At 44.7% G+C, this 27,500-nt stretch overlaps 1 protein-coding gene across 3 annotated transcripts in view; it reads right to left on the bottom strand.

Moving 5' to 3' along the window:
- nfatc3a (nuclear factor of activated T cells 3a) overlaps positions 1–27,500 on the bottom strand; it is a 69,124-nt gene that overhangs the window by 36,354 nt on the left and 5,270 nt on the right. Inside the window, exons 1-3 of one of the 3 annotated variants that reach the window (XM_060071021.1) lie at positions 26,921–27,494; positions 14,570–15,800; positions 8,225–8,387 (exon numbers count right to left, since the gene is read on the bottom strand). In XM_060071021.1, coding sequence (XP_059927004.1) covers positions 8,225–8,387; positions 14,570–15,800; positions 26,921–26,942 — 1,416 coding nt within the window. In that variant the 5' untranslated portion in view covers positions 26,943–27,494. Of the gene's footprint in view, positions 1–8,224; positions 8,388–14,569; positions 15,801–26,920; positions 27,495–27,500 lie in introns of those variants that run through there. The other 2 variants (XM_060071022.1, XM_060071020.1) reach the window with 2 other exon arrangements.

Genomic DNA, 27,500 nt, shown 5'->3' with positions numbered 1-27,500 from the left:
CCATGGTGAGGATGTGTGTGTGTACGTTGGAGTGTGTGTGTGTGTGTGTGTGTGTGTGTGTGTGTGTGTGTGTGTGTCTGTGTGTGTGTGTGCGTGTGTGCACGGTTAAGTCTATGCGCACTCATGTTGATGCAAACCTCATCCATGAAGTGTGTGTGATGAGGGGTGCATGTCTGTGTGCATGTGAGCATGAGAGAGCGAGAGTAAGCGAAAGTGTGTGTGTGTGTGGCAGTGTGTGTGTGTAAGTATACTCACCTTGACTGTGAACACATTTTTATTGTACCTCTGTACATGTTTCTGTGTGTGTGTGTGTGTGTGTGTGTGTGTGTGTGTGTGTGTGTGTGTGTGTGTGTGTGTGTGTGTGTGTGTGTGTGTGTGTGTGTTGCTGTGTGTGTCTGTATGTGTGTGTGTGAGAGAGAGAGTAAGAGAGTGTAAAAGGTGAGAGAGAGCATGTGTATAATGGGGAGAGAGGGAGGGTGGCAGGGGGAGAAAGGGAGAGAGAGAGAGAGAGAGAGAGAGAGAGAGAGAGAGAGAGAGAGAGAGAGAGAGAGAGAGAGAGAGAGAGAGAGAGAGAGAGAGAGAGAGAGCGAGAGAGAGAGCGAGAGAGAGAGAGAGAGAGAGAGAGAGAGAGAGAGAGAGAGAGAGAGAGCATGTGAATAGTGTGGGGGCAACAGATGTAGAAACTTCAGCAATGGTGGTCAAGGTCATGGAGGGCCATGCACTATTCACTGCGGTCTCCCAAATCAGGCACAACCTGAGAAATAAGGTCAGGCATACATGCTTACATCTCCATGTATGTGTAAGTGCACACATGACACGCACACACACGCGGTTAAACACACACATAGACGAAAGCACATCAATGCACTCAGACACACATATGCACACACACACACGCGCGCAGAAAAGCTGTTTGCTAAGGACACGAGTGTTCAGGGAGCCAGGGGGCATTTACTGTTTGTTTAAACAAGGTCGATGCGCACACTCACACACAGACACACACACAGACACACACACACACACACACACACACACACACACACACACATGCGCGCAGAGGCCTCACATACAAACAAAGGGCAGTGTTTACTGTATACTGCATAAGGGCTGTATATGGCTGTAGCAACCTGTTCCAAGCTCACCCCTCACCCTCTCCCACTTTGTATTCTCATCCTCTATTTCCTCTCTACCTCTCTCTTCCCCTCTCACTCTAACTCGTCCTCCTCTTTCTCCCACTCATTTTCACTCCCCCCCATTTCTACCCTCCTTTCTCCCTCTCTCACCCCCCTCACTCTCCCCCCCTCTTCCCCTACTGCCTACACCCAGTCCCTCCCTCTCTCCTTCCCCCCTTTTACCTCTAAATCCCTCTCTCTCCCCCCTTCTCTTCTCTCTTTTCCTGTCTCCCCTATCTTCCCTCTATCTCGGTCTCTCTCTCTCTCTCTCTCTCTCCCTCTCTCCCCCTCTCTCTCTCTCTCTCTCTCTCTCTCTCTCTCTCATCCCCCCCTGTACTCTCACTCTCCCCTCTCTCTCTCCCCTCCTCTCTCACTCCCCTCCACTAAGCCTGATTACATCAACTGAGAGCTAGGCTTCCAACATGTTTACATCAGATATAGCCTCAGGGCAGGGCCGCACTAGCGAGACAGTTCAGACACTGCTCTACTCATTGTCTGTGTGTGTCTGTGTATGTATGTGTGTTAGTGTACATGTATGTGTGTGTGTGTGTGTGTGTGTGTGTGTGTGTGTGTGTGTGTGTGTGTGTGTGTGTGTGTGTGTGTGTGTGTGTGTGTGTGTGTGTGTGTGTGTGAACGTGGATGAAAGTGCCTGCTAAGTGCCCTAAATGTAAATGTGAATGTATGTATATGTGTTTGCGTTTGGGTACATACATGCATAGGTCCATGTGTCTTTGTTTTGTTTGTGGGTTTATGTGTGTGCGTGTGTGAGTGTGGTTGCATGCGTGCATCCGTGTGGGTGTTAGTGTGTGCGTGTGCATGACTGTGTGTGTGCATGCTTGTTTGTGACCATACGGTGGCGTACAGCCAACTACAACATACATAACATTGAATCTCAGCTGAAACCTTGGAGGCAGGTGGATGTTGCTGTTTAAACCCAAAATATGTTTAGCCCTCCAAGCGATCATCGAAGGAAAAGTGACAGGCTGTCACACAGGGCTGGACAAAACAGTTAGAAATAAACTCAGACTATCTATTCAGGAGTAGGAAACTTTCATCATCCAATAACTGAGCATGATTGATTACAATATTAAAGATGGTTGAATTTAAAGTTAGCTGTTTATTTGACAGAATTTCAGTCAATATTTGCCCTGTATGGCATTATGTGCGTGTGTGTGTGTGTGTGTGTGTGTGTGTGTGTGTGTGTGTGTGTGTGTGTGTGTGTGTGTGTGTGTGTGTGTGTGTGTGTGTGTGTGTGTGTGTGTGTGTATTTCTATGTTTGTGTATGCGTTGTGCGTGCCTGCTGTGGGTCCAGTAGTCGATCACTGAAGCCTGGAGGGTCTCTTTACATGTGTGTGTGTGTGTGTGCGTGTGTAAGAGAATCACTCAATTAAGCCAGTTAAACACGCACCAGGATAACTCAGCCAGACAGTGAAGAGGCTTTTGACTTAGATGTCTCCTAGCAACAGGTGGGCCAAATATGGTCTGCAGCTTGCCCTGAAGGCCGTCACACTAGACTAGACTATACCACACTAGGCTACGCTATGCTTTAATATATTATTAAAGTACACTGGACTACAACACACTACAATACACTATACAATACACTGTCTATGAGTTGATTTGGCTTATATTATCACCACTTTTATATGTCTCAAGGTTACAATGATATACTCTTTAACTCAACAAAACAAACTCAACTAAACAAACAAATCAATGATAAAGTAACTTTAAATTGCATATGGTTGATCTGTGGGTTCATGATAAGCCGTAGAAGAGCTCTAAAACACCATGACTCTCGATTGGCAGTCAACCAAATGTAGTTCCTGAACCACAGAAAATCACAGAGATCCACATTTGACACACTTACATTCAACACACTGTAAATCATCCCAATAGCCAATGTATGTGAAGGTTCATTACATGGTTTGGGTTCTCCACCCCTGCTGAAATGACACGCCATTAATTTTCCCTAAACTTGGAGCCTTTCTTTAAGTTTTATTGGGTATTATATACATTTGTTATGTAGTGTCAGGTCTACACCTCTTCAGAGACATTTTCCCCTGGGCGCTGAGGAGTCTGGGCTTGAAAAAAGCATGACCCAAAGCAGCATTACAACCGAGGCATTGGATTCTACACAGTCCACTTGAAACCAAACACTAGCACCACTATCTCTGGAGGAGGGGCTGTTCTTAATCTGCTCACTGGGAGAGCGATTTGGTAGGAGTGGTACAATTATAGCCTAGTTACTGAGATATGCATTTATGTCCTCAATTGCTACTGCGACCACTAACAAGTTATACAAGTTTGGACATGGTTGTCGGAACACATACAACATGAGGATGGCGAGACGGGCAATTGCAGTCATTTTTGTAAAGCTGGGGACATTTGAAAAACAAATGAGTTGCATTCCGACTCTCTGTGTTTCCATTGTTGAATGCACACACATTTTCTTGTCACATTAAAGGATTATGTGTAGCGTGATAGAGGAGAGCCACACAACAAAAGGTGTGGGTAAAGGTTTTATTACGGGCTTGCTGACATCCAGATAACATCAAGTTTCTAAGTTTAGGGTTTGTCTGCAGTCACCACAGGACTAAAAGAGCAGACTCAAAACTAAACAAATTTAGCTCGGCATCCCTAAAGTAAAAATTATAAATAGTATTTTTCTAGAAACTAACCAATAAGTTATCTTGTAAGTCATAATGTGTCTGTCTCTTGTTCTCTTTCTGTCTCTAAAAACACACCCAAACATACACACACATCAAACACATACAAACACATACAAACACACACGTTTTGCATTATTTTTTCTGGATACATGCAAACAAGCCCAGCCCGAGGGCTCCTTCAGTGTTTATAGCAGGCGTCTGATAGGCCTTTGTGACGCAGCACCTCGTACAGCCCGGGTCTGGGCTACAGGAAGGAAGTCACCACCGTGTCCAGATGGCCGCTGCTGCGTCATCACGTGACATCATCAGACCAGCAGAGAACACACACCCCCTCCCCTGTCCCATCTCCAGAGAACACAGCACACAGAGACATGGAGGAGATAGCTAGTGCTACCTCTGCCTTGAAGGGATGTTTCGTGTTGTTATTAAACTCAAACTATGCTCTCACTTTAGAAAGCAAATAGAAAATGTGTGTGTGTGTGTTTGTGTTTGTGTTTGTGTTTGTGTGTGTGTGTGTGTGTGTGTGTGTGTGTGTGTGTGTGTGTGTGTGTGTGTGTGTGTGTGTGTGTGTGTGTGTGTGTGTGTGTGTGTGTGTTATAATTGACACTGTTAACAGACCTGGCAGGATAAACATGAACCCTCACATTGAGCTCAATGAACCCGTAATGCGGGGGTCAAACACCACCACCAGATTGATCACCTCATGTGCCCGTGTGTCCAAGTCATTATTAGCTTAAGGTTGGCTAATAAAGTGCAGATTGTGTTAGGGCTGTGATAAGATATGAAGATCAAGGCAGGAAGCCTTTGTTTGTTGTTCATTGATTTGACGTTACGTCACTCCCTGGTTTTAATTGTGCTGAATTGTGCCAGTGTTTTGTCAAGCACTGTCAAGCCCTTTGACATGCATGGGGTATGATGAACTGTGCAATATAAATAACGTTTTAAACTGTCAATGTGTGACAGACGAGTGTGCTTCATTAACACTTCATCGATAAGGTTTATTAGGATTTATTAGGATCAGATGTGTTGATGAAGTTGACTACCGAATACAGTGCAACCAACACAGTGCAACCAACACAGGTAGTTTTGTACAACTCCTAATCCTATAGCTTTGTAAGCACCCAACCCAGTGCTATCTCTTTCATTCACTACAATCATAATCAAAAGCCCTCAATTCACTATTGACCCAACTACTTTTTTAATTGTTAACAATAAAAATAAAGAAAATAAGTAATTCAAAATTGCTTCATTTTCTTCCTCTTTGCTCAATTATCCTTACAAAGCAATAGAGCTTCATGTGTATGAATGGACAACGATGATAACTATGTACATGCTACTGTTGAGGCAGCGAAGGTTAGCCCCAGCTAGCCCCAGCGTGGAGCCGGTGGCCGGCTGCACGCCTCCACAACACACAGGAAATAAAATACATGGGAGCCAGCTCCCCGTGTCCATTGCTGTGACCTCTTTAAAGACAAAGAACAAGAATTTGATCCTCCAATAATTAATTCGGATAACTTTTTGAACTGTGTGGAGTCTTCAATAGGGTTATATAATGTTGCTTGTGTTACCAATAAGGAGCATAATTAATGACTCACTGGATGAGATTATCCAATGTGTAAGGAATCAGTGCTATGGTTTTAATAATTATGTATTGCTGCTTTATATTGTTAGGGATTAACTAGACAATGTATTTAAGAGAATGAGTAATATAATTCACTGTGTGTGTTTCAATATTGTATCACTATAATATGCAGGAATTGCAGTCATGCAATTTCTTTTAAATGTTGCCATTTTCTGCATGTGATTGCTCTAGCCTCCGTTTGCGTACATCTTTAAATATAAAACTTAAAACAAAATATATTTCCATACAGATATTTGCAAACAACAAGGGGCCCCATATGCAAAAAGTTATTTTTCTACGTGAATACTGTAACATAAAACACTTATTCGGTGGCCAACCTACACATTATAAGCTACCGTACACTCAAAAGTGCATCCTTCTACCGAAGGCACTACAATAACAATCAAGACTCCTTAAGCCCTCTCCTACACGGCCTGTGCAGAATGTGTTGCATTAATCCCACAGCCAAACAATTCCCTCTAGGGATGGGGAATGAGGGCACGCACGGCCAAGGCCTGTGTGATCAAATTTGGCAGCTAAATTATGCATCGTCACACATGGTGGGGTACAATCTGGGGCTAACTGCAGCTGAAATGGTTAATGATTGGCCTGCATTCAGAACAGAGGGAGTGAGGCCACATGTACATGACTAGGTACGAGAACAGAGAACACAGCTTTCTGTAATATAACTAATTGAACAACAGACGAGATACCAAGCCATTTCACAAAACTAAATTTAATCAAAAGGCTTTGCAGGAGATGTTAAATAAACATGTCCTAGCAAATAGGAAGAACTGGAAACTAAATAGAGCTTGAATTCCCTGGATCACCACACTTTCGGTTGCGTGTACTGTATTCATGGTATGTCACTCATCTTGTCTTTTGGTGTAAAAGACTACTCTGTACGACCATGACTTTGGACTTGAACCTCCACTATGTAACCTTTTAACTGCAGCCAGCCCTTTGGTTCGAACTTGAAACCATTTTTAAGATCCAAGATAGATGCTTTCTCAAAGTAGTTGTGCTCCCATTGTAATACTTGTAAATACTTAATCAGGCACAATAACACAATCCATCAGTTCAGTTTCACATTCATAGTTACATTGCATTATCATCACACTACATATTTAGCAAAACTAACCATAGTGATTATATTGTGGATCACTTATATACATGACTATCCTGTAGGGTTAACTAGAGCTAGCTGTCTAGCTCATCTAGCTAAACCATTGTAAGGGTCGACGAACAACATGCATCACTTTGTCGGTTCTCCCCTTGGTCTCTCAATGGGAACCGGTCGCTGGGCACATGAAATATTCACTGGACTGGGCCCTTTGTTTTGCTCTCGCTTCGCTCTCGATCCTTCTCTGAGCTCCGCCCCTATCTTTGGTCTAATGCATAGCAGTCCAGGCCTTGACGCCTGCCGGCTCTACTTTCACAAATGAGCTGACATTAACATAGTGGATATCAGCTGTTTTATCCACCTCCTGACAGGGCAGCCGTAAAAAGGGTTCTGCGTTGAATAATTCTAGAAAGCATATGTGTTCGTAAGCACATATGTTGTAAAGCAATTAAACAGTTAAGTGCCAACCGATGATTGTGCTATCTTCAGTTGTATTGTGTTTTACTATTCCAAGCCTTGTCTTGTCAGCAACAACAACAACAACAACAACAACAACAACAACAACAACAACAACACTGGGGACATTCGAAATGACCAGTTAAGATCCCTGTTGGATGAGCAAATGCATTTGATGAGCTGGTTTGTTTTTTATTTTAAAACGTGTGTTGTGGCAGCGTTTTTTGTATTGTAGACCATCTATTGTATTTTTTTTTTACTTTTGTTAAGCATTTTGTGACTTCTGTTCTGGAAAGGTGCTATAAATACATTGTACTAACTTACTGACAATGAGCATCAATTTGTGGATATTCTCAGTGGTAGCAAGATTACCTAGTTTTACCAATCTGTAGAGGGGGAGACAGGCGTCTGGTGTAAAAGTTGAAAGTCATCTGCCATTCCCATTAGCCACTCTCATGTTCTACTTTGTGGCTCCTGGTTGCCAGAGCGACCACTGTGTCCTGTGTTCAACGCTGTAGGTGTTAGGTGTGGATGCTCTGGGGGCAGGGGGTAAGCTGTGAGCCATGACCCGGATAGGCCCCATATATCAGACCTGGAGTCAGCGTTGAGAGGCGTGGTGTTTTCCCTGCGTCAAACCTCTGTACGGTTCCATTTTCCCTTATATTTATATTATGTCATATTTTTCCATGTTTTTTTCAGGTTTTCTGTGAAAAGTATATTTTCGTCCAACAAAAGTTCACAAATCAAGTGCACATAGTGCATCTGACATTTCGCTTTCCATATTTATGGGCTCGGTCCATCTTCTGCAGGGTGCAGATGGTTCAGAGGAACACAAATAGAGAGTGAAGTGGAACAACAAAACTCCAAAAATACAAATCATGCCAAAGGCCCCATGTCCGATGTGTAGCTGTGTGTGCTTAGCTGACCACATTGAGCAATAGCTGTATGTGCTTAGTAGACATACATGAGATACGGCTCCAACACTTATGTCCGTGTTCTCAAGCGTAGTGCATCCACAGTGAGACTAATCAGCTCCAGCAGTCCTACTATGTTATAGCTGAACCTCTGTAGGGAGACGGCCCGGAGCCTGGGCCGGGAATAGACTAAACTACATATAGAATAAATTCACTTCCACATTTTGTTTCTAAATTTCACGGGTAAGGTAGACGGACGGGCTAGTTACCTTGACGATAGGATGGCCCCCGGAAGTTGCTTTGACGGCTCCTCGGCTGCCCTCTGTTTCGTAGTGGGCCCGGTGATGAGCCTTGGGGTGCACCTCTATTTTTAACTCATACTGGCCAAACTGGCTGGGGAGCGGCCAGTCGAGAGGGGGCAGGGACGAGGTCCTGTAAGGAAACACACACACTATCAATAAACAAAACTATACTGTTGTATTTTACGAGGGTTCGAGCAAATAAGTCTGGCCTTGGATGGCAGCCAGGGTTGACGCTGTGTGACGCTATGACACTGTGCTCTCTTTGCTCCTGCCAAATCCGGTTGGAAGTAAAGCTAAACCTATTCTAATCTGAGAAAGCCTTCAGTGTTTTAGATTATTTTATTATTTTAGATTTTAGAATTTGATTAGTCTGTAGATTGCTACACTTTTCTTGGTCCTTGGTCCTATCATTTTATTTATTTTTTTGGATGGTATGAGATGGTCTCAATGGCTAGTCATTTGTGGCACTGAGTGAGTTTTGCCCGGATGGACACTCAATCTACATTGTACAAATATAAGGGCTGAGGACACTTCTGTTAACAGGAAATGCATTGTCAAAAGGACATAATAACTTAATTTGATTGTCATAACCTTGAATATAGCCAGGGAATCACCGGCCTCTTCCATCAGGTCTTACTCAACCCCAGATCTCCCTATAATCCACATGACTTCACATCAATCCAAGAAAACACAATCACCTTTGGTCAAATAAACCCTAAAAAATCCTTTGTTAGAAACAGATGGCAGATGCCCTGGTTGAGAGTTCAATAGTAGCTAGGTATGTGCATATGGTACAGATGGTCAGATTCAGTCACTGGCTGCTGTGCCAGTGAGTCACTGGAATGCCCTCATGCATAAACCTGCCTTTAAATATAGTAAACTTGTAATAGGTTGCGTGAGACTTTAAGAGTGAATCATTGAAGCAGGGGGTTTACAAGCAGCCGTTACCTGGTGGGGCCATCTGAGGGTTTGGGGGGAAAGTAGACGCAGAACGATTGCTCATTGTACAGGAAAGATGTGTAGGAGAGAGCAAGGTAGAAACACAGAATGAGTGAACCAGTGAGTCAGGTCAGTAAGGCAGTAAGATAATCAGTTGGCTAGACAGAGCAGTCAGATGGACAGCTCAGGCAGCAAGTCAGCCAGTCCCTCGGCTAGTCAGTCAGTTAAAGCAAGTGTAGTGGGCATGTCTCCTTCAACAATCCGCTTTTAACAGCTGCACTTAAAAATAAAACCCTCAGTTGGACTTGTCCTCCTTATCGCTAGGCATCGACATAAGATGGCTTCAATCATGTGTTTAAGAGAAGCAGCCCTGCAGCATTGACATTAACACTGGGGTTGTCCATGGTGATCTATACAGTCAAAAAAACACTTTTAATGAGACTAAATTAAGGTTAGGGTTATGGTTAGGGGTTATGGGGTAAGGGGCCAGAATAATTCTTATTTAAGATTTATATCCTGAATGTATGATTGTATCAGCACACAGATACATTCTTTGAACAATTTGATGAATACCAGTTCTTATTCTGATTCAGATTTTTCAATTCAGTTTAGTTGGAAACTGTTCAATTTAGTTTTTTTTCTGAACTGAGCATCCCATGACAAAACGCTGTCTGTCTAGCGAATGGTAAACACTCCACTTCTGTGCCATAGACTTCCACTGTTGTCAAAAGGCACATTTATAAATCTGGCCAACATAATTATTTTCCATGACAACTGTCCTAAACTGTAAGTTGTAAGGCTGTTTTCCATGTCAGGGCAGAGCATTAGCAGAACTTTACTTACTTCATCTGACTCACTGTGGTTTGACAGACTTTTTTTTAAGGGTTGTGAAAATAAGCAACAAGAAAGGAAGTGTATAGAGAAAGAGTAAAGTCTTGTCCTGTACATTGCATTCAATGTAACTCTCTTTAAGATACATTGTGCAAGCAGTACTTCCTCTGACAGTTCATAGCACTTCGCAGAGGTCATTATGTACCGGGACACCGTAACGGGCTTCTACCTTGAAGCTGGACAGACCTGTGTTTCCACAAAGATAAAATAATGGGATTTCATTCAAATGTAAATGAAAAAGACCACTTAAAAGAATCAGCGTGTAACATGGAACAAAATATATATATGTATATACAAGTAAATCATATTGATCAGTTTAATATAGATTTTTTTTTAATGAGGGTGGTTGGGGTCTCAGTATGCTAGTGCGCTAACATGGTTCGATTCCCGGGTTCGATTCCGACCTGTGGTCCTCTGTGCTACACGTCATTCCCTCTCTCCTACAACCTGCCTTCCTGTCTCTCGTCAATGAGCTGTCCATAAAGCAACGATGGTACCATACAAAAAAAATTATCTGTTCATGTGAAGTTCAGGAGGCCTAGTTGTTCTGTTTCCAGGGTCCTGTCAGCCGTGGCTCCGAGCAGACCAGAGTCCTCTCAATGGGAGACATGTGCAGGGATCCGTCATTGGAACCATTCAGTTCCTACTTTGGCGTACTAAGTACAATCAAAACAAGAGGAAAGACTGACTTTTGGAATAAAACGGGCATGTGTTTTACATTTCAGTGAATTACCATTTTATTTTTTTGTGTGCGTGTATGCTGTGCCATGCTTTGTGGTTCTAAATCATATCCCACTGCATTGCAGGGATTCTCCCACCACGCACAACTTTTAAATGCCACCGAAAAACCACAATAGTTTGTATTGTGTTACATAAAAGCTCCCTGTTCGTGGTGAGTTTAATCGTATGTGATCTCATCAATGAATATATATGGACACTTTAAAACCTACGAGTGTGTCACTTATGTTCCCCTTTTAGTGTGTTCTATATCATACACGGATACATACATACATGAAGCTATTTATACATAACAAGTTCCCTAAAAGTATCCAATAAGATAAGCTTTCTTTCAGTTCCAAGGGGAGGAATGCAGGGGAGGAAGTGATGAAATAGCGGGAGGAAATGAGGTCACAGCAATTCATAGCAGGGCTATCCCTGCCAACGTGATCACCTTCCATAACATAAGCCCCCTCCAGAAAGCATGTGTGTTGTTTTTTTTGTTTTCTTGCACATGGCTGCTACGGTTACAAGAGCAGGTAATGGCAATGCAGGAAACATGAGCATGAGTGGGATCCGAAATAGCGCAACCTTTCTCGGGTAGCTGTGGGGGGCTCCCCCTCTCTTGTCACGTCCTCTCGTCCTTTACCATAGGCCTTATTTACCTCGCGGTCATCTTGGAATGTGGAGTTCCGCATTCCATTCCCCCACCCATCAAGCGGAGAGAACCAAGATGGCCGCTGGGTGAACAAGGCCCAATACAAATCACACAAGCAGCCCCTCCACTCTCCCCTATCCCCTCCACCTACACAAACACCTCTGGTTAGGCAGTCGGCCTAAAGGGACTGGTGAACTGAACCGACCTCTTGAGACACATTTCAACCGTAACATACAGATGCAGATGACAGATGACAGTAGTGGACTGGGAACCAGAACCCATTCCATCCCAATCTATATTCCCCAAGGGGGGGTGTATGTTTAAAATAGGGTGGAGGACGAATGGAATCTGGTTGTTAGTAGCACCCAAGTCCCTCCCGGCAAAGCCACACCCACCCATAACCTCGCCCCACCTCATTGCCTTCCTTTGTTGAGACAGTGAAACCCACCCAGTAACCAACTGCCTGGGCCATCTGTTTCACACGCCACTAACACACATACACACACACACACACACACACACACACACACACACACGCACACACACACACACACACACACACACACACACACACACACACACACACACACACACACACACACACACACACACACACACACACACACACACACACACACACACACACACACACACACACACCAAACCCTTGATCCCTGAGCAGACAGGAGTTGCTATGAGTATTATAATCTCAGCAGAATTTATCTCACCTAAAATGTGGCTTAACCTAGCATAACCTAGTCAAATGTAGACAACTTCCACAAGAATGAGATTAGGGCTTTCTTGTATACCTTCGGTGATAATTACTTCCTTGGGTAAATTGAGTTAATGCTTAAGGCAAGCAAAAGATACAGTGGAGTATACAGCAAAGCTCAAAGAACCAAGGGCAGGAGATAACACACAGCATACTGGAGCAGCTCGACAGTTAAACATCTATGTCCGCATATGGTGATCTAAATATTACTTAGACTAGCAGGATGGCTGATTGGGTAACTATTTAATGTATAAGCATACATATATAAGAGCCAAATATTCAATATGGTGAATGGGTCTGTAGTCTGGTCTTCCGGTGGTCCCTCCCTCTCCTTCTGGTTTTAATCTATTCATGGTTTTTGCCCTTTTTATAAAATTTGTTTTATTGTCATTTGGACCTGTGCCAGTGGGTTCTCTGCTGCCATAAATGATCATGCCAAAGGGATTTATTCATGTTTTATCTTATCTTATCTTAAGGAACACAGCAAACCGTACATATTAAAGCACAACGTTCATAATTCTGTTGGAATACACTATGTAAGCAGAATTAGCATTTGATATTCCTGAACTGCCGTGACCTATTCTGCGGTCAGAAATCAGAAATAGTTCATTTAATAATAGCTGGAGTTAGAGATGAAAAGACAAATTTCTTTTGTCTACAAAGCTTAGCTTTTCACAGCGTTTGTGTTTAAGTATGCAGTCTTTCAGTGTTTCAGTATGCAGAGTCAACAAATTCCAAAAAAAATCTTATGAATAAATGACTGCTAAATCTGTGTAAAGGCGAGGCTGATGGCAGTGAAACTGAACTGTGCATATTTAAAAGGTGATGTTGGTAAGATTTAAGAACTTTTTATTTTTGTTTAATTTATTAGAAATGGTATGGCCATCCATCAGCTATCAGTGAGTAAATATCAGTCTTGGGTTGACTCTGTCTGCTTTTGATTGGTTCCGGGAGTCCATCTTGCCTGTCAATCATAGGTGCATGAAGGCTGAGAAACGACGGGAGGTCGGGGGCAGGGAGGTCGGGACGTTTTTTAGGTTGGTTCCTTCAATATTCGACAAAATCATATATTCTGCTATTTTCTGCTCTCTCTCTTAACAACTTGAAATCATACCTACAGCAAGGCTCACATTCGCCAGAAGCTGCAGCTCCTAGCCTGTCTTCTCCACCTTTCCTTGAACTTTACCTATCGCAGTTTGACTGTCAGTGTGCATAACTGAATTAAATTTGCTTTGGTTAAAGCGTCTACTTAATGACTGAATAGTAAATGATTAGCTCAATGATTGTTTTCTTACTGTGAAAAAGGAAAGATGACATGAAAGTTAAAAGAGGACAAATAAATTAACAAATGGGACCTCCGTAAATACTGACCCTATTGTTTTCTGGGGAATGCATTTAGTGCATGAGTCCATTTGACATGTGTGTGTGTGTGTGTGTGTTTGCGTGTGTGTCCAGCCATATGTGCTCTTTGCTGATTTATAGTGCCTGTGGCAAGTGCACACAAACAAGGCCATGCCTTCATCTGCTGCAAACGATAGAGTTGGAGAGGGCCTGCTCTCTCTGTCTCCTCTCCTTACGAACGGAATCATCTGATTGCCTCTGATTACCCTTTTAAAGTGGAACATTTTCCAGCTTTTACGTACAAGTGTATTTAAGTATAGCATGTGTGTGTATACATGCCTGTGGTTCTCCCCCTCAACTCTACCACAGCCTTGTGTGACCTTTAAGGTACTCGCCACTGTATTGCATCGCTGAGGAGCTCAAAGTCCAGCATGTAAACACAAGTCAAATCGGCAGCGCTGTAACACCCCAGGCCATTATCAATCCTCTGTCAAGATCATAAGGAACTTTCTTTTCTATTGTGACTAATTACACTACATAAAAAGCCAATGCCTTGCCTCAACTTGATAATTAAGCCTTGACCTCCTTATTGTATTCATAATCCAAATCAACTGAAATCTTAATTGCTGTAATATAATAAGTAATTCAATTTATTTTTATTCATATATGCCTCACAAAGCCATGCCTCACAAAGCCAACAGCTATTGAGGCCAACCATGCTACCGTGATAAGCTTCAGCCCTCCAACAACCTCTTCAGGTTGTTCAACTCTAAGAAGCAGTAAGCTGTTATTTTACGTATACTTTTGAAAATAATTGGGCCATTTTGTTAAAAGCAATACAGTTGAATTAATGTATTCAAGCTGGAGTGAACCTGTGATCTAAACTAATGCTCATTACATTCAAATCTCAGTTTCAGAAGCTTGAGTGTCAGGCATCGCCACGATCTCTGTCCTCAGGTCATGTGTATGTCATGTATAGATCAACTGTGATTACCTGAATATAGGCGTGTGTCCGGGTTTGGGTTTGTTCCACGTGAAATGGGAGGGCACGGAGAGGAACTGCTCGCCGGCGGCGTCCTTCTTCATGCCGTGCAGACCCTCGTCTGACGGGGAGTCCAGGTGTGGGGACATACTCCCCTGCTCGTCCAGACCCATGTCCCCCTGCATGACCGTCCTGTCCTGGGAGGTCTTCCTGGTCTTGGAGGGTATGTCGGCCTCGGAGGGACAGAACTGGAAGGGCGACATGCCGGCCTGGGGGCTTCCACCCCAGGTGTCCTCGGTCACGCTGCCCCTGGGCGAGGGCCCCGGCGTGGGGGTGGGCGAGTGGTGCGGGGACAGCGAGCCCTGGAAGCAGATGTCTGCGCTGGAGTGGCGCCTCTTGCCGCACGGCGAGGTGGGCCGCGAGGAGGGGCGGGAGGGCGGCCGCGGGCTGAGCCAGTTCTCATCGGTGACGCTGGTGCGCGGGGAGTGGCACGGGGACCCCCGTGGCGAGAGGGTGAGGGAGTGGGAGTGGATGAAGGCGGGGTGGTGGTGCTGCTGCTGCTGCTGCTGCTGCCATGGCCCCTGGTCGTCCTGGGGCAACCCCCATGTCTGAGGGGAGCCGGCCCCCGGGGAGGTGAGCGGCGAGCTCAGGGTGAAGCGGGCGGCCGCCTCGTTCAGCTCGTGTTCCACGTCGTCGTTGATGTGGGAGAAGGACTCGCAGGAAGAGGCGTCAGAGAACCAGCTCCTAGAGGAGATGCTGCTGCAGGGGCTGGGGCTGAGCGATGAGTCCCGGTACGCGTGGTCCAGGGGCAGGTACAGGTGGTCCCTGGAGAGAGGTCGCTCCCCGTGGTAGTCCCCCTCGGGGCCGTTGGCCCTGAGGTCCTCCTGACTGGCGCCCATCCCCTGCTGACAGCTGGGCGAGATGGAGGTGATCTGGATGCTGGGACACTCAAAGGCCTTGGGAGGGCCCGTGGGGGTGTGGGGTAGCAGGGGAGATGTGCTGTACTTGGGCTCGTGTAGACCGTCGTAGCTGTGGGACTCGCAGGCCTGTTTGTGTGGCTGCAGGCGTGGTGACGTGTTGATAAGCTGGGAGTAAGCCTGCATGCTATGGCGTGGCAGACCCATAGACTGGTGGTTTGAGACGGCTGAATGGGGCAGGCCCATAGACTGGTGGCTGCTAACCATGGACTGTGGCTGGCCCACATCGTGGATGTAGAAGGATGTGTTGTCATCGGGCTCCTGATCTGGGAAGAACGAGGGAAGAGCAAGAGACGTGTAAGTCACAGTCAGTGGTGAATGGTCCGATTAAAGGAGGTGCTCGCCGGGTTCAACAGGTCAGTGTACATTACAGTGTAGACAGCCGCAAGACTCTAAAAGACAATGGACCTTTAGCTCTTTGTGGTCTAGGAGACCTGCAGCTTTACAAGGTTTCATGCCAAACCCCTGTTGCTATAAATGCAAGGTGTGGTCATCGCCCCAAATTTTTGAAAGGATGTTCACCACATGTTTACAATGAACGGATTTACAGGCAGAATAGAGTAGTTCTGATGTAAATTATATCCTACTATAGCCAAGTATTAGCATTACTAAGAGAGAGAAACTGTAGCAGCCCAATCAAATCGGCCAGTGTTTGTATTACCTGGTTTATAAATGAATGATAACCGATACTGTGCACTGATCAAGGATGATGTAGCCTTGAACGTGTTATCGCTCTGTGTTATCACTATTTTAAGCATTCACACCACCAAAAAGAGATCAGGATTAGTGTATGATGCACTATTGCACTTTTCTCTTGTGTGGGAGTGTGTGATTGTGTTCAACATGTTTGTGTATGTTTGGCCCCCTGTGCGTGTGCGTGTGCGTGTGCGTGTGCGTGTGCGTGTGCGTGTGCGTGTGTGTGTGTGTGTGTGTGTGTGGGCAGCACAGGCTAGCGGGGCGGTCATACGGGCAGGGTTCCAAGAGAGAGGGATAACCGATGAACAGTGCTACTCAGGAAACAGATTCACACAACTCTGCCCACTCTCGCCTGTCAACACATCCAGCGCCGGCAGGCTATTTATACCAAAGGTCAACCAGCAGAGGCTCACTCACACACACACAAACACACACACACACACACACACAGACTCACAGATAAACACATGTACACACACACATGCACATACATATGCATATACACACACATGCACACACACACACACACACACACACGTGCACAAATATACCAACACAGGCATGCACGAAAATTAATGAAACAGTCCATTGTCCTAGCTGGCAGTTCTATATTAGAGAGGTTATTAATAACTGTCTGATGAATTCACATGCCTGCACCCAGTGAGCCTTAACAACAACACACAGACACACACAGACACAGACACACTCTCTCTTACTTTCTCTTGCTCTTTTCTGCTCACTACACAACCACATCTATGAACACCCACACACACTTATGAGCACATACACACACACACACACACACACACACACACACACACACACACACACACACACACACACACACACACACACACACACACACACACACACACACACACACACACACACACACACACACACACACACACACACACACACACTTGGATGCTAGATGTTAATTATGTATGTATTCTTTTTTTGATAATTATATTTTCATATGCTCAAAGAAGGAATGAATTACTGTCATACTTTTACAACTATCATTAAAATACCAAAGATGGTTAATGTGTCAGTGTCCTTTCACACAATAAGTGAGATTAAACACATTTAACGACGAATATAAATTATTCTTCAAACAATACACGATTGCACGAATGAACGGCTTTGAAAGGGTCTTTCTTTCATGTTCCAACAATTACGCCTTATATGTGCCAACCTGTTTAACATCAGACATACATCATTATCAATCACAATGAAACGTGTGTGTGTGTTTGTGTGTGTGTGTGTGTGTGTGTGTGTGTGTGTGTGTGTGTGTGTGTGTGTGTGTGTGTGTGTGTGTGTGTGTGTGTGTGTGTGTGTGTGTGCTTTTCAGTGTGTGGGCGTGGGTATATGGCTGTTGGCTTCTTTTAAATCTCAACGGGATTCTCTGCAAATACTCGGTCCGATGAGGATGTTCAGGAAAGGGGCAACAACAATATACGCCATTTCCTGTGTGAGTTGAATGTGGAAACATTGGTGAATCAGGACCTAAGATGTCATTTATGTACCAACCCAGCATGACGTTGGCACCATTGCCCATATAAACACACCCACATACACACGCAGGAACACACACACGTACACAAACACACATACACCTGCACGCACACACATTCGCACACAATTACACACTCAACTTGTTTGAGTTTGTAGTTGAAAGAAGCCAACTGCTTGATCGCCCCTTTCAGATGTTTCTTCCACTTTCAAGTGCCAGACAATCTGAAGTCTCAGTTAACTGGAGGGTGGTTTAGGATTAGAACTTTAACTTTAGATGTTCCACTAAATTGGGATCAAGACATTTGCGGCCCACCTCATGTGCAAACTGTAAGAAATAGATGAATACATATGCGGTTGCTGAGTGACACCGCCCCCTTTCTATGTAATTATTCCTGCAAGCAGGCCATGGTCACAGGGAAACCGCGGAAAGAAAAAGTCAGCAATGCTGCTTATGCTCCCAGTGTGTTTATTATAAGCAAAACACAAATGACCACAAAACATGACAATGGAAAACATAGGATGGACTGCACAAAGCGGCACACATTTTTTTAAGCGCCATCATTGAATATTTACTGAACATTTATAATACATTTATTTTCAATTGTCTTTCTAATATTTTAAAGAATTCTGTATATTTCAAGATTCCACATACCACTTGCAGTACCAACGTTTGCCACAGGTTGAAAAACACTGGATACGAGTGATTATGTATTTTTTTTAACATTGTGCCTCGCCACACCCACTCTGAGAACAGCAGAGACCACAGCCGAGGACATATTTATAGCTGCACACCACGAGCCCTGCCTGTCTGTCACAAGACCCAGCACACGATCCCGGCCTGGCTCTCTCAGTCACTCACTGACTGAGAACGAGAGACATAGAGGTCGACAGAGAAGCAGAGCTAGAGAGAGAGAGGAAGAGAGAGGCAGAGGCAGAAGACAAAGCATTTGATCTCCGACTAGCCGCTCACTCACTGACTGAGAGAGTATAAAGAGACTTGGAGGCAGGCAGAGAGGGATAGAGAGAGGAAAATAGAGAGAGAGAGAGAGAGAGAGAGAGAGAGAGAGAGAGAGAGAGAGAGAGAGAGAGAGAGAGAGAGAAAGAGGAAGGGAGGATGAGAGGAAGAAGAATTGTTGGGCTTGGATGTTCAACATTACTAAACTGAGAAACTGTGCATCAAACAACACCCCAAAACAACAAACATTCCAAAACTACAACACCAGGTTCTGTTTCACTGCCTTTTAGCTGTATTGTTTCTGGATTATGTAACACATTGACATGAATAGTCAACAATTACACAGTTAAAGTGCACAAAATCACAAAAAAAACTTTTCTCTGAAGTTTGATATACTTTTTTCTAACTGTATCATTTGTCACACTTCGAAACATGTCATGTGCATAAGTCAATATTGTTTCCATAGTACCTGGCCCTCGTTACCTCAAGGCTGCGTATGACTTGAAGTCACTGTTGTTACAGTTGTTTGAGACAGCAGTAGCCTGCTAAAGCAGATGTGGCAAAGGCCTAGGGCTGCACCTGGCTCCCGGCGGTTTGCTTGTGTGCAGTTAGAAAACATAGAGCCCAACAATAACATTAAGAAATGGATTCCCTGCTGGCGATAACAGCTTCGTTTATGGTTGCCAAAATTGACACAATGGCGGCCAAATACACTACTTATTTTGTGGCCTTTTTAAAATATATTATAATATCATGTAATTTTTATAATATAGCTTCAAAGCATGTGCTGTCAAGATAAGGCCTGCACATTATCTTGTAATCTTGTAATATTTTTCCTTGCTTTCAAATCTCCAGTACAAGTTTTAATCCCTGATCTTAATATCACTGGTTGAAGCCAAGAGGTAAGGCCAGCCCCCATAACAGTATGACAGGGACTTGTAGCCTAGGGCAACCGGGCAACTGTTACTGATGGTGCTATCTCACATGTTCCCTGAAAGTTGTTTTAACTAAACTAACTTCAAGTAAACATTGTATGGGATTTTCTCAAATGTTTTTCCTATAAAAATAATTTATCATCGGCACCACATATCCAAGACAATTAGATTAGATTAGACGGCTACTTTTATGTACATGCCCTTTCCTGGAGAGCTCAAAGGAAAGCGCCCTTTAGAGATGGAGGCAAAATGCAGTGTTGATACAAAAGTTGAGCGATCATACAGCAATGGAAGCAATTGCCAACCAATAGGACCAACATTCATAAACTCCAACATTGTCCTCTGACACTGGGAAGATGTAAGAACCAGTAACTGAATTTATGAGAGAATGAAGTCCATTTTTGGGTGTATTATTTGGTAGAGGTTCTGATGAACTTTAATAAACAAATGTAAAAAGGCACGTCGTTTTCTCATTTACAAATGTGATGTGATAAAGTCAAAGTTGACAAGGCACCGATAGATGGTGAAGGGATGGTGTGTGTGTGTGTGTGTGTGTGTGTGTGTGTGTGTGTGTGTGTGTGTGTGTGTGTCTGTGTGTCTGTGTGTGTGTGTGTGTGTGTGTGTGTGTGTGTGAGTGTGTGTGCGGTCTGTGTCTGTCTCATTAGACATGAGGTGGACCAGGGTACCTGGCTTATTCTGATCACCTTAAACCTCCCTAGCACTGAGGAGGGCTACAGTGGGGGAGAACCCCCCTAGTGAGAGCAAGGACAGGGAGGCGAGAGAGAGAGGATAAGGAAGGGACAGGAGTGGAGAGGAGGGGAGAGGAGGAGAAGATAGGAGAAAATAATAGAGCATAGGGTGTTTTGATTTTGTGTGATGATATTTCCATTTATTCTATCAAGCAGAAATGCGGACAGATGTTAAAAATATGGTTCGTCAAATGGTTCTATGTTTCAAAATGCTATCGATAAAAAGAACAAGCCTTCAAAAACCACTACTGGCATATACCTTTCTTACTTTGTGTGACTAGCTGATGCAGTATAACCAAATTAATTTCAATGTATTCAAATTTAAAACAAACATCCTCCAGCCGTCTGTGTTTCCTTGGCCTTCAGGTCTTCGCCAGTTTCTCAGAGTAGAGTATAGTCTAGAAATTGGTAGAGCTAGCAGGGTAGACTATAGAGTAGAGAAAGGGAGAGTGGAGTAGAGTATAGAGCAGGGTAGACTATAGAGTAGAGAACGGTAGAGTAAAGCATAGTAGAATAGAGAATAACACAGTTGATGAGGGCATTATAGAGTAGACTAAATAAATACAGCAGCAGGGACAAAATGCTTGAATAGGTAAAAAAAAATTGTTTTGTCTGCGTGCACAGAACCTGCTGACTTCCTGCTGACCCAGTGCGTCAAGCGTCTATCCATGACACAGACGATCTGGTTAAATAAAGATCTTTAAGAGGCTTTGTTGTACCTAAGCTAAAAATAGCCGGGAAATCGCTCCTCCTTGCAGGAAGCGTTTGGACATGGTTCTCACTGCTGCTCGTGACACACTGCCAGGGCTGATGGGGTAACGGGGGGGGGGGGGGGGAGAACGCTTGACCCTTGAACTCCAGAGGCCTGTTAGCTGGGACCCGGCCGCATAAGAGCCCTGTACTGGAACTGTCTCTGCAGCGTCCGTTTGGAGGAACTCCTTGACGTAGTGGCCCCTCAGTAGTGGGATGGGACACCCTCCACACTAGAGTGGCAGGGCATTACAGAGTCAGACGAGGGTAAGGACCGTATTGGGTCCCAGCTAAAACCTCCACCGCCGCCAGACGATACAACCTCCATGGCCTGGGAGTATTCTATGAGGGGATATGAGGACACCAAGGGATACGTTTACCTTTGGTTCTACCATCGTGGCTCCTCCCCCGTTGTTAAGGAGGTGGGTCAGGGTCATGGGACATGCACTGAGACACAGTTCCACATTGGAGTGAAGCCCAGGTATCTATTGGTAGGGGTGGAGGTGGGATGGCGGAGGGGGGGGTTGAGGTGTCCATCATTGGTAGGATAACTCATTCAGCGGGTCGTTACATGGTGTGCAGTGTCACCAGTGTCACGCAGTGTAAAGCTCTGTGTGTGTGTATGCGCGTGTGTATGTGTGTGAGGGTTTGTGTATGCATCTGTATGTGTGTCACTTTGTTTGTTTGTGGGCCAGTGTTTGCTTCGGTCTGTGTAGCTGTGTGCATCTGTATGTATAGTTGTGTTCGATGTATGTGTGCGTCTGCGTGTGCGTGTGTGTGTGTGTGTGTGTGTGTGTGTGTGTGTTTGTATGTGTGGGTATGGATGTGTGCGCGCCTGCATGAATGTATCTGTGCCACTGTGTTAGTATTTGTATTTGTGTTTGTCTGTGTTTTCTGTGTTTGTCTGTGCCTGTGTGTGTGTGTGTGTTATATGTGTGTATCTGTATGTGTGTCACCATGTTAACTTTTGTGTGTGTGTATTGGTGCATGTGTGTGTGTGTCCTTTATGAGTTGGGGCTTGCCAGCAGTTTGTGTGCTGGAAGCTGGAGGCTGGAGACTGGGGGCTTTAACGAGGCATAAGGTTTGAGGCATGAGGCTGGTGGGTAAGCGGAGCTTGGCTCTTTGTGTGGGGAGGCAGGTTGATTAGAAGGGGCTCAGCTTTCACCCCCTGCCTGGACACAAGCTTTGTGTTCGGGTCGGGCTCCTCTTTCAGCTCTCCTTAAGAACCGGCGACCAACCGACCAAAGCAGAATGCTGCCAAATAACCACACACTGTATGGCTGTCAAAATAAAAAAAATAGCTCTACTGAAGATCAACTATCAATGCAAAATGTGTATGATCAAAGGAAAATATTGTACACAGAATTCGCTTGGCCTTACAATTTATATTGCAATATACTTGTTTACCCAAGTTACCTAAAGTCAATGAAAGAAGGTTTAAAAATCGCATACAAAATTCGAGGTAACAAACTCTCGTTAACATTTCAATGGATTTGAATGACCTATTAAAACAACTGACATTTGACAAGCAACGTGCTACTATACACTCATGTACTGTATGTAGGATTACACTTTTGCCCTGAATATATGCTGTGCACCAAGATAAGTTCCTTGCACATTATTACTTTTGCGATCACTCTCTGAATAAGAAATGTGGGTTTCGATGTTATATTCTTTTGGTGAATGAAACAGGCGGGGCTGCTTTGCCTTGGCCCTATTTCTGAGCAAAGAGGTTGTCACGCACACATCATATTATTATCCAAGCCGGGCTACAGCTGTGGCCCTCCAACATTGAATGGCATCTCTCCTGTTTGACCCTGCGTGTAGCGGTTATTTGTTGGTACTACTGATGCACATGCATTTGAGTCAAAAGGGGGCGAAAAAAGGAGTTCATGTGTGGTTCATAATTAATAATTAACTCTGAGGGTCGGCTTAAAGAAAACCTTTTTCAAACTGGACCCAACTGTGCAATAATTTTGGGTCTGATGGACTAGTGAGAAATTATTTTTGGGGAATTGGTCTAATATTGAGCGAGAACGGATTTCGGTGAAGGAGAGGGGAGATAGTATGACAATAGGGACAATTCCTGCGAGATTTAACCGTTTTTTTTTTTGATTTTCTGAGTCACAGTTACAAGCAGAACAGATGAGGCGACTGGTCCTTAAAAGTTGTTTTCTTTGTAGGAATCCTTTCCATAACGTTGTCAAGCATCTAAAGAAAAGTGCCGAAAGCACACTTTTAGAGGACTTACATTGATGGGGGCTGTTGCCCCAAAAGATTAGACTGCAGCCCGTTTTTCGTGGGTACAGCTGCAGCGTTCTCGCTCAACACTGGACCAATTTCTAAAAATATTGTCTGCATCTGTCCCTTAGACCCGTATGATAGGGAAATAGGGTCCAGGTTGAACAATTAAAGTTATCCTTTAATCATCAATGCGGAAGGCTATTGTGTTGTGTCAGCATCGCGACACGAAGACTTTCCCTCACGTCAGAGAGAGGAAATCAGCCAGCAGTAGCTTAAAAAACGGCACCCTAAGCCAACGGTAACATATGACTGCATGCTATATTAGGCTCTTAATTAGCAACCTCCTGCTGTGAAAACACAGGGCAGACAAAAGGTGCCAGTTGATGATTTGAACCTTAGCTTGACTGAAACACCTGCCAATGCACCATTCACAACCCTGAAACCCTGATGGATTCCAGGCTTCACTTCATTTATTGGGATAATCCACCACTAAGTGTACTTTTATTGAAAAAGATTTGACGACAGAGGCCTAAGAACCTTGCTGCTGCATTGTGCATCATTTTCAATATCAGCCCACTTTGTAGTGAATTATCCCTTCCTTATATCCCTCCATATATATATATAAAAGTATATTACTTTCATAATATAACTAGATATATTATCCTAACTTATATCATGCATTATGCATGATATAGTATATAGCAAGAGCAAACTTCAAATAAGCCCGATTCAAACAATCACGATGCAAACATGACATGATTGTTGGATGTTGTGTGGAGAGATACAGTGACCAGCGATACCCCCTTATGTGTATTAACAGAGAGCCAGGAGGCTGGTGCATTCACTGGGTTCCAGGGGGACCGGGCAGGAGCCACAGTCATTGCATTAGGTGATTGTTATGAGAGGCAAACACAGGCCTGTCGGTGGCCTGCAGCAACCCACAGCAGATAACATCAGAGGCTACCGCTGGCAGGGGTGACATTTAAAGAGTCTGTTGTCAGGGCTGACTGTGCGTGGGAGCCAGGAAGACTAGCATGGTGAGGGCAGACCTGTGCATGTGTGTGTACATACGTGTATCTGTGTGTATGTGTGTGTGTGTGTGTGTGTGTGTGTGTGTGTGTGTGTGTGTGTGTGTGTGTGTGTGTGTGTGTGTGTGTGTGTGTGTGTGTTTGTGTGTATGAGAGTGAGAGAGTGAGAGAGTGAGAGAGTGAGAGAGTGAGAGAGTGGGAGAGTGAGAGAGAGAGAGAGAGAGAGAGAGAGAGAGAGAGAGAGAGAGAGAGAGAGAGAGAGAGAGAGAGAGAGAGAGAGAGAGAGGGCGAGAGAGAGAAATAGAGAGAGAGTGATCAGAGACAGATCTAAGTTTAAATTTTCAAACTATGGGTCCAAGTGCAAATAGATAGCTGCCAAATACAGGGGATAGACAAGCCAGAGGGACGCAGTAGGAATATAAGAATGCATACAGCTGGTCTGGGCAACAAAAGGCCACGTTTATTGCATGCACAATGGTTGGTGTATTGGAGGTTTGGGATGCATTGGATAGGAAGGAGTAAAAAAGAATGACAGTCTTAATAGCTTCATATGTAAAGACCATGCGTATAAAATACACATCTTCCAAAAATAAATGATAGACATAAATGCAGGTCAAAATCGACTAGATACCATTCGTTTTGAAGGAAAATATAATTTTATACAAAGATACAAAAGTAGAATAAGCACTGTATGTGTCTGTCTTACATAGTTAATGTGTTTATTTCCAAAAGTAACCCACCTGACACCTTAGAACATTGAAAAATAAAAATGTTATTTCAATGTTTAACAATTAAGTCTACTAAGTCCACCACGGAGTGCTGTGTCCCATACAAAGCCTCCGTCGTGCTTAAACCAGAAGCCAACCACCGGCGCAGGGCCCAAGAGCCCCCTGCTACCCACGGAAATGACGAAGAGGAGGTGGTGAGGTGGTAGAATTTAGGAATTTGGGATCTGGGTGAGAAGAGTAGGAAGTACATCCTCCAAGGTAGAAATACCCCTCACCGCTCTGCCCCTGCACAGTGGGGGGGAGCCTTGTTAACTACCCATTACTTAATATCCAGGGGAAAAAAGGGGGAAAAATTGAATAAACAAGCTGAAAATAACTAGGGAAACAGGATGTGCAACGAGAAAGTAGAGTACATGAACGAGAGTTTTATGAGCTCTTAAAGTTGAGATTATATAAAGCAATTTATTGAATCAATTATATTATTTAAATAAAAACGAATTGATCCCTATTTGGCAATAGGCCTAATGAAGACACGGGATTATAAAGATGATGTAACATTGCTGAATCAATTTCATGTTATTGTACGGGTGAATTGTTTTCTCGAAAATTTACAACATGTGGGCAATCCCTTTTGCTATCCCCCCAACCTCAAAAGGCATTTACTTTTTCATATTGAATAATGTCCTTCTGAATTCTTCTGAATGAAGCGGAAGATCAAAGGAGCGGGTCTACTATGCAGAGGTGTCAACAGCAACGATTATTTGCAATCAAACCTGGCTGTGGGGGCTTCGCTACCCCAGCAATGACTCCAGACCAGGCAGGACTACCTCTCACTCTCTCTCCGACTCTCTCCGATCCTCTCTCGTCTCTCTCTCCTCTCTCTCTCTCTCTCTCTCTCTCTCTCTCTCTCCTCTCTCTCTCTCTCTCTCTCTCTCTCTCTCTCTCTCTCTCTCTCTCTCTCTCTCTCTCTCTCTCTCTCTCTCTCTCTCTCTCTCTCTCTCTCTCTCTCTCTCTCTCTCTCTCTCTCTCTCTCTCTCTCTCTCTCTCTCTCTCTCTCCCTCTCTCCCTCTCTCCCTCTCTCTGAGGCTGGCCTTGGACGTGATGCAGCGCCGCCAGCGGTAGCTTATGTTACACTAATTTAAACTAGACAGATACCACACATAGCAGCTCGTGCCTCGCCCGCGAAACAACCCTTCCTGCTCATCACACCGGGGGCCCAGCCCCTCGGTTCAGCAGGGTGGGGGGGCACCCACATGGCAGACCTCCTCCCACATGTGGACCTCAGGCTGGGTCTGAACGGGTTCTCTCTGAGACGAGCACATCTTAAGAGGTGAACGTTGTAACCAGCAGGTTGAGATGCACAGAACCCCCCCCCCCCCCCCCCCCGCTGCCCTACAGCTGACACAACTGCACACAAACCTTATTTAACATGACAACACTTTGCACTCATAGGCGGGCAGAGACATAAAAGAAAGAAAGAAAATACTAATATCCTAAGGTTTAAGGCAAAGCTTTTGAACAAACACGTGTGTTGTGTGTGTGGTTAAACCTTGGTGCAGAGGACATGTTGGTTACATGTGGTCCTCTGCGCTGTGTTACTACCAGAGGGTATGCTGTCGTTAAGCTCCATTTATTTCTCCGTGGTAGATTTGTGTGTCTGACAAAGCTCAATAACAGCTGTTTGTTTACGCGTCGGATCCGCTGACACGTTTCATTTGTCTAGACAAACAAAAAGCCGAGCCACAACCCACCTGTCAAAGTCTGGCCGTGCCAGCCAACTCACCTGGCGATGTGGCGCACAGCATTCTTCCACACCTTGGCCCGTCGAAACGCCAAAGCGCTAGTGCGGTTTAAAAAAAGAAAAAGAGGACGACAACAAGCCTCCCGCGGACGTTTCAGATGTGCGCACCGAGAGAGAGACGCTCCTGCTCTTCTGAGCACCACGAGACTAGAGAACCTGTCGCTTGCCCTCTGCCACTCTCCCTGGGAGCTGAAAATAGTCCACCATGAGAGCGATGTAATTTCAGTCTTTCCACGACAAGCGCTGGGGAGAGGAGGGCCAGGAGAGGCGAGCCAGGGCGGCAGAGAGACACGCGGCACGGAGAAAAACAACAACTTTAGTGCCGAGACAAGAGGGAACTTTCTTCACTCCCAGAGGCGACGGTGACTTTGACCGCGACACAGTCCTCGGGAGTTGGCGAAACGCTGAAAAGTATATAGTGGCGTTGATTAAGTGGCGCTGCTGCTGCAGTCGGGAGCCAACCAGATCCAGTGTGACTTAGTGACTGAGCCTGACTGACTGATGACAACTGCTGGCATCTGGAGATTTTATTAGCCTAGATCAGTCACTCTGACGGTAACGC

This window comes from Gadus macrocephalus, chromosome 14 (genome assembly GCF_031168955.1).
Source record: "Gadus macrocephalus chromosome 14, ASM3116895v1".
NCBI lineage: Eukaryota > Metazoa > Chordata > Actinopteri > Gadiformes > Gadidae > Gadus > Gadus macrocephalus.
This window is presented reverse-complemented; position numbering and strand designations above follow the sequence as displayed.